A 15,269-nucleotide genomic window follows, 5' to 3' on the forward strand; every position below is an offset into this window, starting at 1 on the left:
ATAAAAGAATGTCACTTGTGTGTCACTCTTTTCTAGTTCATTTCTTCAGTACTTCTTTTTGTAACTTGCAGTATCTTCTGTTTTTCTTATACTCTAGTGCTGGTGTGTTCCCAAAAACGTTGTGCCTTTCTCTCTCTCTCTTTCTGCTCCTCTCTCCCCGGCTAAAATAAATAAATAAATCTTAAAAGAGAGTAAAAGAGTAAAAATATTTATTTTCTAAATAAAATATGGGAACACCAGTTAAATTATGTAAAATATGGCTCTTGTCAGCAGTTTTAATATGCTAATATTCATTGTGAATGTTTAAGCGCAGAATTTAAATACATTTCTCAAAGATATTTGACCCTGGAACTTTTTTTCCAGAGACTGTCTGGAATCAAGTATTCTAAACACCTATGACTTTGTTTTCAGTCATTAATTACCTTAAATACTAGTTAATATGTAACAATTAGTACTTTCCTGCCTACTTCTGAACCCATGGATGTTTCTTTTTTTATTTAAATTCAATTAACATATGATGTATTTTACATTAACATATAATGTAATTATTTCCTGTGATTAAGAGTCTCTTATGGTTTTTCTCCCTCTCTGATTTCATCTTGTTTTATTTTTTTCCTTTCTTCCCCTATGATCCTCTGTCTTGTTTCTTAAATTCCACATAGGAGTGACATCATAGGATAATTGTCTTTCTCTGATTAACTTATTTTGCTAAGCATAATATCCTCTAGTCCCATCCACATCATTGCAAATAGCAAGATTTCATGTTTTTGATGGCTGAGTGTGATACACACTATAGAGAGATATCTATCTCACATCTTCTTTATCCATTCATCAATCAGTGGATATCTAGGCTCTTTCCATAGTTTGGCTATTGGTGGACATTGCTGCTATAAACATTGGGGTGCAGATGCCCCTTCAGATCACTACATTTGTATCTTTGCAATGCCTATCAAAATACCATCAACTTATTTCACAGAGTTGGAAGAAATAATCCTAAAATTTGTGTGGAGTTGTGCCTCTTTTTATCTTCCATTGGCCACACACACAAGGAAGGGCATTTCAATTTCAGTCAAACCCATTTTGCATTTTTCACAATATTAGGAGCTTTTTTTAAGTGCTAATGATAATTCTTTTTTAAGATTTTATTTATTTATGAGAGAGAGCAAGCAAGAGAGCACAGAGCACAGGAGCAGAGGGAGAAGCAGACTCCCCACTGAGCAGGGAGCCTGACTCAGGGCTCCATCCCAAGACCTGGAGATCACGATAGGAGCCAAAGGCAGACACTCAGTCGACTGAGCCACCCAGGTGCCCCCCAAGCCTCCCCGCTTTTAAAAAATGATTTGAGAGAGCAAGAGAGAGCAGGAGGGAGGGGCAGAGGGAGAAGGAGAAGAAAGAGGAAGAGGAAAAGAATCCCAAGCAGACTCCACACTGAGTGTGGAGCCCTATGCAGGCTCTATCTCATGACCCTGAAATCATGTCCTGAGCTAAAGCCAAGAGTTGGATGCTTAACCAACTAAGCCACCCTACTGCCCCTACAGGAGCTTTCTTATAACATTCCTTGTGATGTATATATAGATACAATTTTAAATTAGGCTAGTTGTTTGGGAGATAGGGACAGGGAAAAAGCAAAAAAGGGCAGACAGAAAAACAGGATGGTTGTACTCTTAAAGGTGAGACATGCCTCACCTGTTCTTTCTTTAGCCAACTATGTCTCATGCCTTTTGACCTTGACCCTTGACAGCTCTGCCTTACAAATGCTTTTTCCTTTTCTGCTCCTCCCCTACTGTGGTCCCCCGGCTGGTGATGGCCACATGGCTACCCACTTTTGTTTGGGTGGACAATGGTCATATGGCTATGTCTGAGGGCAGCCAATTCTGGACCATTGAGCCAATGCTGCTTGGGTGTGCTCCTAAGGCTCATATTCTCAGTCTTTGTTACCCTCTGTATTGGAGAATTTGATAGTACTCTTCTCCCATCACTGTAGATCATTTAAGAATATTTTTGACAGAAATCATTTGATTTGTGTGATTTGCCTGCTGTTGCTTCTTGGGATCTATTGGGCAGTGATAACTGCCCTCTGAAATGGATGTGTGTGTGTTGACTGTTTTATTCAGTGTTGTTCTCTTTCCCAGGATGCTCCAGGATGAAACGCCATAGAACACTCAGCAGCAGTGACAGTTCAGACGAGTGTGAGTAGAACTGGCCAACAGCTGGTAACCTCTCTATCTATACCCTTTGAGGATTTATTCTTTGACTTGAGGACATGCTGTTTCATGTTTCTTTCAATGGTTAAAAAAAATAATATTTCTAGGAAGGAAAGCTTAGGGTACTATTTTTCTTACTCATTTAAATTTCATTAGAAATAAATAAGTGGGAAAAATGGGTTTTTGTGGCATAAAGCATTTTGTTCTTTTCATTTACCAAAACAACAAAAGCCAAATCTAATAATGATTTAACAGTGCTTTTCTAGAAAGGACAGAAAGTACAAGAGCATAAATTGTAGGCCCTGCAATTCCAATTATAACTCAGGTATTAAATGTTTGACTGGGTGAATCATCATTTGTAGCATTTGCGGGAGGGCTGAAGGATACACAGATTATTTGCCTCACATTTTTAGTTTTTCCAGTTGCTTTTGCAGATAATTTTTTTCCAGGTGGAATGCGAATCATGTTATTCCAAAATGTTGTGAAGTATGATTACACCAAATCAGATCTCCTCAGCATTAGCACTGTTGAACCTTTTACACTCTAGGAGGTCATCTATAAATGGCGTTAAACTCCATTATGAATCTTCCTTGATTGCAATTTAACTGTTTTCTTCAGTGTTGTGAGATCACTGTGCTCTTCTCCATCATACCTTTCTCTCTTGCATGACATTTAGTTATGTGACATTTAGTAATATTTAAGTCTCAGTGTTTTTGTCTAATTATCTTTTGCAGGTCCTTCTACTTCCTTTACTTCTAGCTCAATGTATAGGAGCAAGTCAAAAATTCCACATGAACACAAGAAGCCTGCTGAGGTGAGATCAATTATTCAATTTTTAGACTTAAAAATAAAGAAATTAAAAAAAGAAATAGCTACCTTCTGCCTACAATGCCCAGATCTTAGAGAGGTGAGGATTAAACTATGTGCCAAGGGATAGACTTGTTTTCTTAGGAACTTTTTTGGTTTTTAAGAAAGATTCCATTTTCTTTTCCCTTTGGGAAAACAGTAGTCATCACACTGATATCATTTTGGTGATGACATTTAAGTGCCTGGCTTTAGAATATAAGGCTTCCCCTAGCCAAGAAGTCAAAGGGAGCCAGACTTGGGGAATTGGGAAGGACCCAAAGATCTGGCCTTGATTGGAAAGATGTAAGTTGGCAAGTGGAAGGCAGTGCAAGTAGGAATTGATGAAGAGGTTATGGATGGAGAAGGGAAGGACTAGGATGAAGATAGGAGCTATGGGTTTTTATGGGTCTTTACAGACTCCAGAGCACTACCAACCCAAAGAAAATGGATCACTCCTTGTGAGGTTGGTCATCCTTTTTTTAAGATTTTATTTATTTAGGGGATCCCTGGGTGGCGCAGCGGTTTGGCGCGATCCTGGAGACCCAGGATCGAATCCCACATCGGGCTCCCGGTGCATGGAGCCTGCTTCTCCCTCTGCCTGTGTCTCTGCCTCTCTCTCTCTCTCTCTGTAACTATCATAAATAAATAAAAAATTTAAAAAAAGATTTTATTTATTTATTCATGAGAAACATAGAGAGAGAGAGGCAGAGACACAGGCAGAGGGAGAAGCAGGCACCACGCAGGGAGCCCGACATGGGACTCAATCCCCTGTCTCCAGGATCATGCCCTGGGCTGAAGGCAGCGCTAAACCACTGAGCCACCAGAGCTGTCCTTGGTCATCCTTTTTTTTTTTAAAAAAAAGTATTTACTTATTTGAGAGAGAGCATGAGAGTAGGGGATAGGGAGAGGGAGAAGCAGACTCCCCCCTAAGCAAGAAGCCCAGTGTGGGACTTGATCCCAGGACCCTGGGATCATGACCTGAGCTGAAGGCAGATGGTTAACCAACTGAGCCACCCAGGTGCCCTGAGGCTGGTCATCATCTGCTCCAAGGGCAGCAAAGTGCCAGGGTTGTACATGGACTTAGTAATGGTTTAGCAAATCCTACAGACTTTCCTCTGTGATAATTAAATGATGAGAAACTAACATTGTGTGTCTTTACTTCTATTAGTAGACTTCCTTAGCTGCAAAGGAAAAGGAGTATATTAGTTAACTATTGCTACATTACAAATTATCACAAAACTAGTGGCTTAAATCAGCAAACATTTATTATCTCAGTTTCTATGAGTCAGGAGTTTAGGCAAAGCATCCCTAGATTCTCTGTTCCAGATCTTTCAAGGCTGTATGTTCTGCAGGTTTTGCTAGGGAAGAATTCACTTCCACACTTGTTCAGGATGTTGGCAGAATTCATCTCCTTGCAGCTAGAGGACTGAGACCCTTGGTTTTTCCTGACTTTTGGTGTAAGGCTACCCTCTTCTTCTAGAGACTGCTCATAGTTTTTGCCATATGGCCTTCTCCATAGATCCTCTCAAAACATGGCAGCCTACTTCATCAAAGCGAACAAGGGGAAAATCTTTTGTTCCAAACTGCTAAGACTGAATCTTTTTTTTAAGACTGAATCTTGTACAGCATAACATCAGCAGTGAAATGACATCCCATCCCATTTGCCACATAACATAACCTAATTAAGGAAATGACATCCCATCATATTTGACATATTCTGTTAGCAAGGCACAGGTTCCACCTGCCCTCACACACAAGGTGGGACAGGGTGCATTGCTTTAGGGTGTCAGCCAGAGAGAGCATTTCTCTCTCCCTTTCTCAGAGGTCACTTTTCATTTCCATCTTTTGCTTGAGATCTTTCTGGGCACAGTAAAATATCAGAGTATGTCTCTGTTTCATGCAGAAAAACTTAGGGAATAAAATGCACATAAACAGGAACAGAACAGATTCCCCATCTATCCAGAAGAGGTTTTGACCATAGAATGGTGAGAAAGAAACTTTGCTGCTTTTCCATTTAGGACAGCCAATCCTAGAGCACAAAGTAACTCAGTAGTTTTGGATCTTAAGTCCTGATGCCTCCAGTTCAGTGAGAATGCAGTCTTTTGTTGCAGGGGATAGGAGATCTGGGCTACTGGAAACAAATTTATTAATTTATATTTCACTTTCTGTTATAAAAGAGAGAACCTGATATTGTAGGGGAAAACTAGCTTTGACATTAGAAGAGAATGATTCCATGTTTGCCTTGCTGGTTTATTTCATCTCTGAAATAATTTGTTTTGTCATTATAACATGGACATTATCACAACTACCTCTCATAGCTACCATTTATTGAAATTTATGTGCCAAGAGCTTTATGCTAGATAATCTGATCACTTCCCAAATTTAGCAATTCCAAGAATCTCCTTGGGTGCTTCTTTCATTAAAAAAATTTTTTAATAGAAAAATTTTTAATACTGTCAGTTGCACTCATGTACATTTATTATATACTTGAGCAGACTCCCTGCTCAAGTTAATTTAATGTATTGCTCAAATTGTTTCATAAATCAGTGAAATCATCTCTTATCTTCTCTTCAATTCCATTGATTTTTGTTCTCATTTTCTTTTTTCTTTAGGTTTACTTTGTTCTTTTTCTAGATTCTTGAGGTAGATGCTTAGGCTATTTGAGACTTTACCTCCTTCCCCCCCCCTTTTCTAATGTAAGAATTTTAGTTCTATAAATTTCCCTTTATTTTTTAAAAGTATTTATTTGCTTGAGAGAGAGAAAGAGCGCAAGCAGTGGGGAGGGACAGAGGGAAAGGGAGAAGCAGACTCCCTGCTCAGCAGGGAGACTGATGTGGAGCATGATCTCAGGACCCTGAGATTATGACCTGAGCCAAAGGCAGATGCTTTACCAACTGAGCCACCCAGGCACTCCTATAAATTTCCCTTTAAACACTTCTTTAGCTGCATCCCATTAATTTTGGTATGTTTGTTTTCATTTTTACCTAGTTCAGTGTATTTTTTATTTTTCTTAAGACTTCCTCTTTGCCCGTGGCTTATTTAGAAGTAAGTTGTTTAGTTTCCAAACATTTGGAGACTTGCCTGCCATCTTTCTGTTACTGATTTCTAGTTTGAGTCCAATTTTGATGAAGAACATAATCTGTACGATTTCACTTATTTTACATTTGTCAAGGTTTGTTTTATGACTAAGGATATTATTTATCATGGTAAATGTTTCATTTCATGGGTACTTGCAAAGACTGTATATTGTACTGTTGTTGGCTCCTACTGGTTGACAATACTCTTTTGTATCCTCACATATATTTTGCCTAGTAGTTTTATCAATTGTTTAGAGAGGGCTATAGAAGTCTTCATCTGTGATTATGGATTTGTGTATTTCTCCTCTCAGTTCTGTCAGTTTTGCTTTATATATTTTGAAACTCTTGTTAGGTGCATATATATTTCGGATTGCTATATGTTGGTGAATTTAGCATCATTTAATGTCCCTTTTTGTCTTTGATGATTTTGTTTGCTCTGGAGTCTGCACTATCTAATATTAATATAGTTCCTGGCTTTCTTTTGATTCATGTTTACAGTGTATATTTTTCCATCCTTTTACTTATATATATGATTATATTTGAAGTGAGTTTCTTATAGATGATACATAGGTCATTTTCTTAAAAATATTTATTTGTTTATTTGAGAGAGAAAGAAAGAAAGCACAAGCTGGGGGATGGGCCAAAGGAGAGGGAGAGAAAGAATCTCAAGCAGACTCCCTGCTCAGCACAGAGCCCAATGCGGGGCTCAATCTCATGACCCTGAGATCATGACCTAAGCTGAAATCAAGAGTTGGATGCTTAACCCACTGAGCCCCCTGGGCACGCCTAGTTAGGTCATTTTTTAAATCCACTCTTTCAGTCTCTTTTAATTGAAATATTTAAGCCACTTATAGTTAATGTAACTTTTGGTATGATTTCATTTAAGTCTGCCATTTTGCTGTTTGTTTTCTATTTGTTCTCTCTGGTTTTTTGTTTCTGTGTTTTATTTTCTGTCTTCCTGTAGATTACTCGAACATTTTTTTGAATCCCATATTGACTTTTCTGTAGTGCTTTGTATATTTTTGTGTAGATTTTTAGTGGTTGCTCTTGGGAAGCAACCTTAAGGAAGGAGGACTTTTTTAGTGTGGTCACTACATTTTATCACTTCAAGTGAAATATAGAAACCTTAACCACTGGGGCACCTGGCTGGCTCAGTCAGTAGAGCCTGTGACTCTTAATCTCAGGGTCATGTGTGTTCAAGTCCCATGTTGTGTGTGAAGCCTACTTAAAAATAAAAGAAGAAAAAAGAAAAGGAAAGAAACCTTACCACCATCTAGGTTCATTTATCCATCCCCCCCCACGCCACCTTTATAATATAATTTTCTTAAATATTCTCTCTACACACTTTGAGAACTGTACTAGACAATGTTATAATTTTTGCTTTAACCAATAAACATTATTTTTAAATTCAAGAAGATAGTTTATTATATTTACCCACATTTTTCACTCTTGTTCTTCCTTTATTCCTGATGTCCCAACTTTCCTTTTGTTCATTTCCTTTCTGTTTGAAGAACTTCTTTTAGCCATTATTTTAGGGTAAGTCTGCTGGTGACCAGTTCTCTTAGTCTTCTTTCATTTGAGAATATCTTGGTTTCACCTTCATTCCTGAAGGATATTTTTACCTGATACAGAATTCTGATTTAACAGTACTTTTCTTTCTGTACTTGGAAAATGTGCTACTTTCTTCTGGCCTCCACAAGTTTCTGGTGAGAAATCTGCTCTCATTCAAATAGTTGCTCCCCTGTAGGTAATCAGTCATTTCTTTTCCATTTGCTTTAAAGATTTTTCTTTGTCTTTATTCCCAAAGTTTGATTATGATGTGCCTGGGCATGGATTTCTTTTGGTTCATCCTATTGTTCTTGAATCTAGGTTTATATCTTCTGCCAATTTAGGGAAATTTTCAGCCTCTATTTCTTCATCTATCTTTTCAACTCTACCTTCTTTCTCCTCTTCTTTTGGGGCTTAAATTGCATGAATGTTAGATCTTTTGTTATTTCCCCCGGGTTCTCAGACTCTTCTCTTTTTTCAGTATATAATGTTTCTTTTGATCAGATTGGGTAATCTCTCTTGTTCAGATTCTTTTTATTCTATTAATTCCATTCTTCTATTGAATCTGTCCCCGCCATGAGTTTGTTATTTCAGTTATTGTATTCCATTTCAAATTTTTTATTTGGTTATTTTTTACATCCTCTATTCTCTGATGAAACTTTCAATTTGTTTCAAAGGTGTTTGTAATTTCTTATTGAAGCATTTTTATGATGGCTGCTTTAAATTTCTTATCAAGACGATTCCAATATCTGTGTCTTCTCAGTGTTGGTGCTATTGATTGTCTCTTTTCATTCCCAGTTCTTAGTATGATGAGTGATTTTCTGTTGTATTTGGTATTATATTATCAGACAGTAAGTCTTATTTAAATTTATTTTAGCAGGCCTCTGTTGTAGCTAGGCCAGTGGGGGAAGTAGGGTGCTGACTCCATACCACCATTTGCAGAATTCATAGGCTTCCCATCTTACTTCTGTTAGTTTCTAGGAAAGTGGTTCTGTGATCTCTCTGGGACAAGGGAGGAGTGTTTCCCTACTACTTTAGAGGAAATCCCCACCCTGTTACCTCTACTGATAGCAGAGTGGTGGAGGTAAGGGGTACTGCATTACTGATGGCTGATGGTGACAGTCCAGGCTCCTACCCAGTCTCTGATGATACCACATTAAGGAGGAGGGGTACTTTGTTATTGTTGGGTGGGAGTGGATGTCAGGGCCTCTACAGTGATGTCCACTGATGCCACAACAATTGCCCTTTTCAAAAAAAGAAAACATTTTATACACCTTTTATGAATTATATTTCTTACACTCTATAGTTCATCTATTTAAAATGTATAATTCGGTAGGTTTTAGTCTAGTCATAAGAGTTGTATGACCATTACCACAGTCTAAATTTAGAGCATTTTCATCACCCCAGAAAGAAACTCCTTACCCATTAGCAGTTATTCCCTAATTCCCCTACTCCCAGCCCTTGGCAACTACTAATCTAACTTCTGTCTCTATGGATTTGCCTGTTCTGGGCAGTTCATATAAATGGAATCATACAATATGCAGCCTTTTGTGTCTGGCTTCTTAAACTTAGCACAATGTTTTCAGGGTTCATCCATGTTGTGGCATGTACCAGTAGTTCATTTCTTTTAATGACTGAATGATACTCCATTGTGTGGATATTTCACATTTTGTTTATCCATTCATTAATTAATGGACATTTGGGTTGTCTCCATCTTTGGAGTATTATGAATAATGCTACTATGAACATTCATTTACAAGTTTTTATGTGGACATATGTTTTCAGTTGTCTTGAGTTTACACCTAGATGGGGAATTGCTGAGTCTGTAGTAATTCTAGTTAACCATCTGAGGAAATGCCAGACTGTTTTCCAAAGGTGCTTCAACAGTTTACACTGCCACCACCAGTGTCAGAGAGTGTTTAAAATGTGTTACTGCTGTGGACACCAAAGACTTCCTTCTAATTCTTCTGGTGACCTTGTTTTTGTCTCCTGTCTTGGATTAGAGTCTTCCCTTTGTGCTTGTCCTTGGAGAGAGAGACTGTCCTTTGCAGCTCTCCCAGTATAAGCCACTGTTATCACTGGAGGCTTTAGCATGTAATAGAGTATTGGGGAAAGACATTGTTCTCTAACCTTCCAGTTACATCTCAGTCTCTGAAATGTGTAGTGGTCCTGTTTGTGGGGGTGAGATGGGGGAAGTGAACTTGAGGGGTAGAGCTTTTTCTGCCCTTGCCTCCTATTCCACTATCTGCCTGTAGCTGATATCTTCCAATATTCTCAGTCTCTGTTCTTAAGGTTCTCCCTCCTCTAGATTAAGGCTTTTTTCCCCTGTGTAACATGGAGAGGCTAAGCTTGGGTGCTTTGCCCTTTTCCCCAGCACTAGTGAAATTGCACCAGTGCCCTCACCTGATAGCCTTCCCCTGTAGGTGAAACTTTTTGTTCAGTAAGGGAGCCAGGACACAAAGCACCAGTGACCCAGACAGCACCCACTACTGGGAGAGCTTTCTCCAGGTTTTCCACCATCTTTCCTATGAGAGCCTAGTTGAGTCTCTAGAGGAAAAGCTTACAAGAGAGTTGGAACCCCTATTACTATAGCCCCCAGGAACTTCATTCTCTCTTGGTTGTCCTCACTTTGGCCCCAGCAATTCGTCAAATTTTCTGGGTTAAATGTTCCTGCTGTGGCTTCTGCCCCAGGTAAGCAAATGTTCCTGTCTTATTTCTCCCTGCAGGCATGTTTGTCCTTCCTTATATTGGCCATTTGTCCTGCAACTCATTTCTCTAATGGGTTTATGAAAAAATTGTTAATTTGCTGCCTGTCTTTCCTTTTTCTTCTTGTAAAGATGGGAGTTTCTTTTTTCTGACTGAAGCCTTATGTTTGTAATGAGAGTTTGTCATTGAAATGCAGTATAAATGATTGTTTTCACTGGGGCTTAATCAGCTGCATTAATAGATACATATTTTCTTTGATGTTTAGTGCTTCAGTGGGATTCCTGTGCATGCCTACCCCTGATTTATCCTCTAGAGAAGAGTTTCCTAGGGGTGTGTGAATTCCACATATGGTTCAAGGGCTCTGGTAGCTTCTGCAAATTGTATACAGGCTTTTTTTTAAGATTTTATTTATTTATTCATTCATTCATTCATTCATTCATTCATTCATTCATGAGAGACACACAGAGAGAGAGAAAGGCAGAGACACAGGCAGAGGGAGAAGCAGGCTCCATGCAGGGAGCCTGACGTGGGACTCGATCCCAGGTCTCCAGGATCAGGCCCTAGGCTGAAGGCGGCACTAACCCACTCAGCCACCTGGGCTGCCCTATACAGACCTTTTTAATGAAGATTTTATTTATTTATTCATGAGACACAGAGAGAGAGGGAGGCAGAGACATAGGCAGAGGGAGTAGCAGGCTCCTCTCAGGGAGCCTGATGTGGGACTCAATCCCTAGACCTGGGATCATGCCCTGAGCTGAAGACAGATGCTGAACCACTGAGCCACTAAGGTGTCCCTGTATACAGGCTTTTAAGGGTATGTCTTTAATGTGTTTTTGTGTGTATGTGTATGTTAGTAGCCTTCATCTGATTCTTAAAAGGGCCCATACTCTTAAAGATGTTTCTATAAAGTCAGTTACCCTAGGAAAAACACATGGTACTAGATGACTAATTTGAATGTATTAAAAAGTCTTCTATTCTTTCTCAAAAGCCAGGATATTATCACATATATTAGTCCAACTGGTCTATAAAACATAACCTATCTTTTTTTAAAAAAAAAACATAACCTATCTTAAAGGATTGATGGCATATCATCTGTAGTTCCATAGTTTCATTTATTACATCCAAGACTTTCGTAGCAACAGTGAAAGCTCACATATTTTAACTCAGCAGAGAACACTGCATTACCTTCACATAGAGCCTGTTTATGTCACTTTACCTGTATTTCCAACATGCTTATTTGGTTTTCTGACCTACAGGAGATAAAAACTACCAAGCTTGCAAGTGCACACTTACTGTACAAAAAAGGGGTAGTGAGGAAAAAAAGAAAGAAAAAAAAAGGATAGTGAGGGATGGGAGAAAAATTTGCAAAGTAAACCTCAGATGTCATCTCTTGTGTGAAAATTGCCCAGATCTCCCAACTCAGACTCAATTGCTCACCCTCCTCCATCACCAGGGATGCATACAGCTCTGTTGGGTAGTAGGGAAGGGGAGTAATCAAACCTGCCTAAGCTGCCCAGAAGTACATTGCTTTGTGGTAATTAATGTTTCAGTTGATGTCAACCCAAAGCCATCAAAAATGCCTTGTTTGTTCTTTGTAAGAAAACTGAGAATTATTTTAAGCTATTTGAAAAATATTTCTGTGAAAAAAATATTTACATGACTTTAAAGTTTTAAACTTAAAAAATGAATAAGCTTTGCTCCATTGGAAAATTAACCTGGGTCACAGTGTATTTAATAATACTGGGTACTTTTGTCATCATATAAGAACAAACTTGTATTCTTTGTTAGGTTTTCTTTGCCTAAGTGGTTGATTCTTTTAGATAACCTGAACATCCTTTTTTTTTTTTTACCTTAAGATTGTATAATTCTAAGAAAATCACACTTAATTCCTTTTAATTAAATATAGTTACCATATTTGCAGCTGTTTTTTGTGCTGTTGGAGTGACATATATGTGGTCATTTATGTATAGTTTCATAGTTAAGTGACTATGATTCAAAACTAACCCATTTATCTGCTACATTCACATGGACCAGACAGTTTCCCCCTTTGTATCATATAGGAAGTAAATGTTTTGACTTTTCCTCTAAAAAATGTCACAGAAATGTTCAGACTAGCCTTGCTTTAAGAAACTGCCCACTGAGAAATGTTAATAAGAGCAGTAAAAGCCAGAGCTGTCCATGAAGGACATTTTCATTCTGTGGCTCTGGCAGGTTAAACATTGATATTCTAAGTATATTCATAGTGAGGCCTCCTTTGTTTCTGCATGCATCTGAGGGCCAAGATGTACATGCACTGTTGGACTTGGCATAGCTTCTGGGCTGTATGTTAGCCTGTGAATCCTTTCTTTGACCATAAACGAGCAGATATCTGGTAAGTACAAAGCTTTTTTGTTTCAGGAACTTTTGGGGAAACTACTACTGCATATAAAATAGGCACACAACTAAGAACTTGTAAAACTTCTCAACTTCATTAGCTAGGTCAATGTCAACATCTAGATCCTTCATTCATTCATAATCTTTAATTTAGCATCAAATGCTATGTTTTACTTTATGAAGTTTCTTTGTTACCTTGTGGCCTATAGAATGTTGGGTAGAGTTTTTGATGGGCCTGTTGCTTGGGAATCCTATCTTTGGGAGCAGAACCATGCATGTTTTAGTTGAGCCATGAACTCACATCTCCTTTATCCCATCAATGATTACTTTTATGTACTAGATAGATAAGAGAACTCAGCTGTATACTTCTTTCTGCTTTTAGAAGTAAACTAGACTATGATGATGATGATAAAATAATAACCACAGCTAAAATTTATTTAGCAATTACCATGAGCCTAATACCACTCTAAGCCCTTTACATAAATTCAGCCATATAATTCTTATAACAACCCCTGTGAGGTGTGATTATTATCTCCATTTTATGGATGAGTAAACTGAGACACAATTTAAATAATTTGTCCCAAATTAGTTGGTGAAATCAGTAGACCAATTCAAGTAGTCTGTCCCTGAGCCCATATTCTTTTTTTAAGGATTTTTAAAAAAGATTTTATTTATTTATTTGAGAGAGTGAGCAAGAGAGAGAGAGTGACTCACAAGCAAGGGGACAGGAAGAGGGAGAAGCAGACTCCCCCACTGAGCAAGTAGCCCAATGCAGGCCTTGATCCCAGAATCCCAAGATCATGACCTGAGCTGAAGGCAGATGCTTAACCAACTGAGCCACCCAGGTGCCCCTCTTTAAAGATTTTTAATTTCATTTTTGACTGTATAAATATTTGCCTGCTTCAAACATCCAACTATGACACAAAATACATTCAGAAAGTTCTAGCTTTGGTCTTTTTCTCCCTCACTCCCAGAGGTAGCCATTTTTTTAAAAGCTTTTGGTTTATACTTTTATTGTTTCTTTATGAAAATATATACAAATATGTGCATATGTATATGCTGTCGTATGTGTATACAACTCACATCTCTCTACCCAGGGTACACTAAAACTAGTTTGCCTGTATTCATTTAAAAAAAAAAACAAATTCCTTTTCTTATCAGAAGCAGATTCATGAGACCATTTTGGTAAATATATTTCATATCACTTTGCAGATATCTGCCTAAGTACTGAACTTACATTCCTATCCCTTCTTCAGCATTTTATGTTCTGCCTCATGCTTGGGATGTTTCTACAGCAAGATAAAGCAGACTCTTGCACTCTGCCTTGAGTAAAAATGCTTCTCTAGAAACCTTGGATCTGATGCTATTTAATCTGACTAGCTGGTAAAATTGAAATCAGGCTTATCCTATAAGTCTGCTATTTTTCTCTAAAGGTGGAAGAAAAATTATAATAGTCATTAGATTTAGCCTTCATTTGCTTAAGAAAAATAGATCTGAACTGATTGGTGTTCTTGAAGCCTGAGGTTTCCCAGACTTCACAGAATGTCTGTTCCCTGGAGGTTTGGTATTTCTGAAGCCATGGACAAGGGCCAGATTTCACTGGCTTCTGGTTTTGTATCTCTTTGTCTAGAGTCTTCAAGTTACTTTTCTGTTTGGTAAACATGTGTATTAGTTTCCTAGGGCTGCTGTAACAAATTACCACAAACTGGGTGGCTTAAAACAACTGGAATTTATTTTCTCACAGTTCTGGAGGCCAGAAGTCCACAATTGGCCAAGCTGTGCTCCCTCCAGAGACTTTAAGGGAGATTCCATCCTTTTCCACTTCCAGGTTCTGATAACTTTCAGCATTTATTGATTTGTGGATCAATAAGTCACTCCAATCTCTAACTCCATGGTCACATTGACTCCTTTTCTGTCTTAAATCTCTCTCTGCCTTTCTCTTGTAAGGATACTTGTCATTGGATTTAGGGACCACCCAGGTGTTCTAGGAAGATCTCTTCATCTCAGAATCCTTAAATTATTTATATCTGCAAAGATCCCTTTTCCAAATCAAGTAACAGTCACAGATTCCAGAAATTAGGATGCAGACATATCTTGGGGGGGGGCACCATTCAACCTACTACAATGTTTCCAGGCTACTTAGGAAACTATACAGAACAGATTTTCTTTTTTTTTTAATTTTTATTTATTATATATATATATATATATATATATATATATATATATATATATATATATATATAGAGAGAGAGAGAGAGAGAGAGAGAGAGAGAGAGAGAGAGGAGCCCGACATGGGATTCGATCCCGGGTCTCCAGGATGGTGCCCTGGGCCGAAGGCAGGCGCTAAACCGCTGCGCCACCCAGGGATCCCCCAGAACAGATTTTCATAAGCAGTTACATCAAATATAAAGACATGACTTGGAAAAAAAAAGACATGGCTTGAGCTATATGAGATGGTGTGAGATTATTAAGCCCTAAGCATGGTTTGCAGTCATTTATTTTATGAAGTGTATCA

General features: G+C 38.2%; 1 protein-coding gene across 3 annotated transcripts in view; it reads left to right on the top strand.

Moving 5' to 3' along the window:
• The window catches only part of JADE3 (jade family PHD finger 3), a 134,110-nt gene that overhangs the window by 71,354 nt on the left and 47,487 nt on the right, over positions 1–15,269 (top strand). For all 3 annotated transcript variants that reach the window (XM_055339096.1, XM_055339095.1, XM_055339097.1), the window contains exons 2-3: positions 2,133–2,189; positions 2,939–3,018. In XM_055339096.1, the coding sequence (XP_055195071.1) occupies positions 2,144–2,189; positions 2,939–3,018 (126 nt within the window). In that variant the 5' untranslated portion in view covers positions 2,133–2,143. The remainder of the gene's footprint in view (positions 1–2,132; positions 2,190–2,938; positions 3,019–15,269) is intronic.

This window comes from Nyctereutes procyonoides, unplaced genomic scaffold (assembly GCF_905146905.1).
Source record: "Nyctereutes procyonoides isolate TBG_1078 unplaced genomic scaffold, NYPRO_anot_genome, whole genome shotgun sequence".
Classification (NCBI taxonomy): domain Eukaryota; kingdom Metazoa; phylum Chordata; class Mammalia; order Carnivora; family Canidae; genus Nyctereutes; species Nyctereutes procyonoides.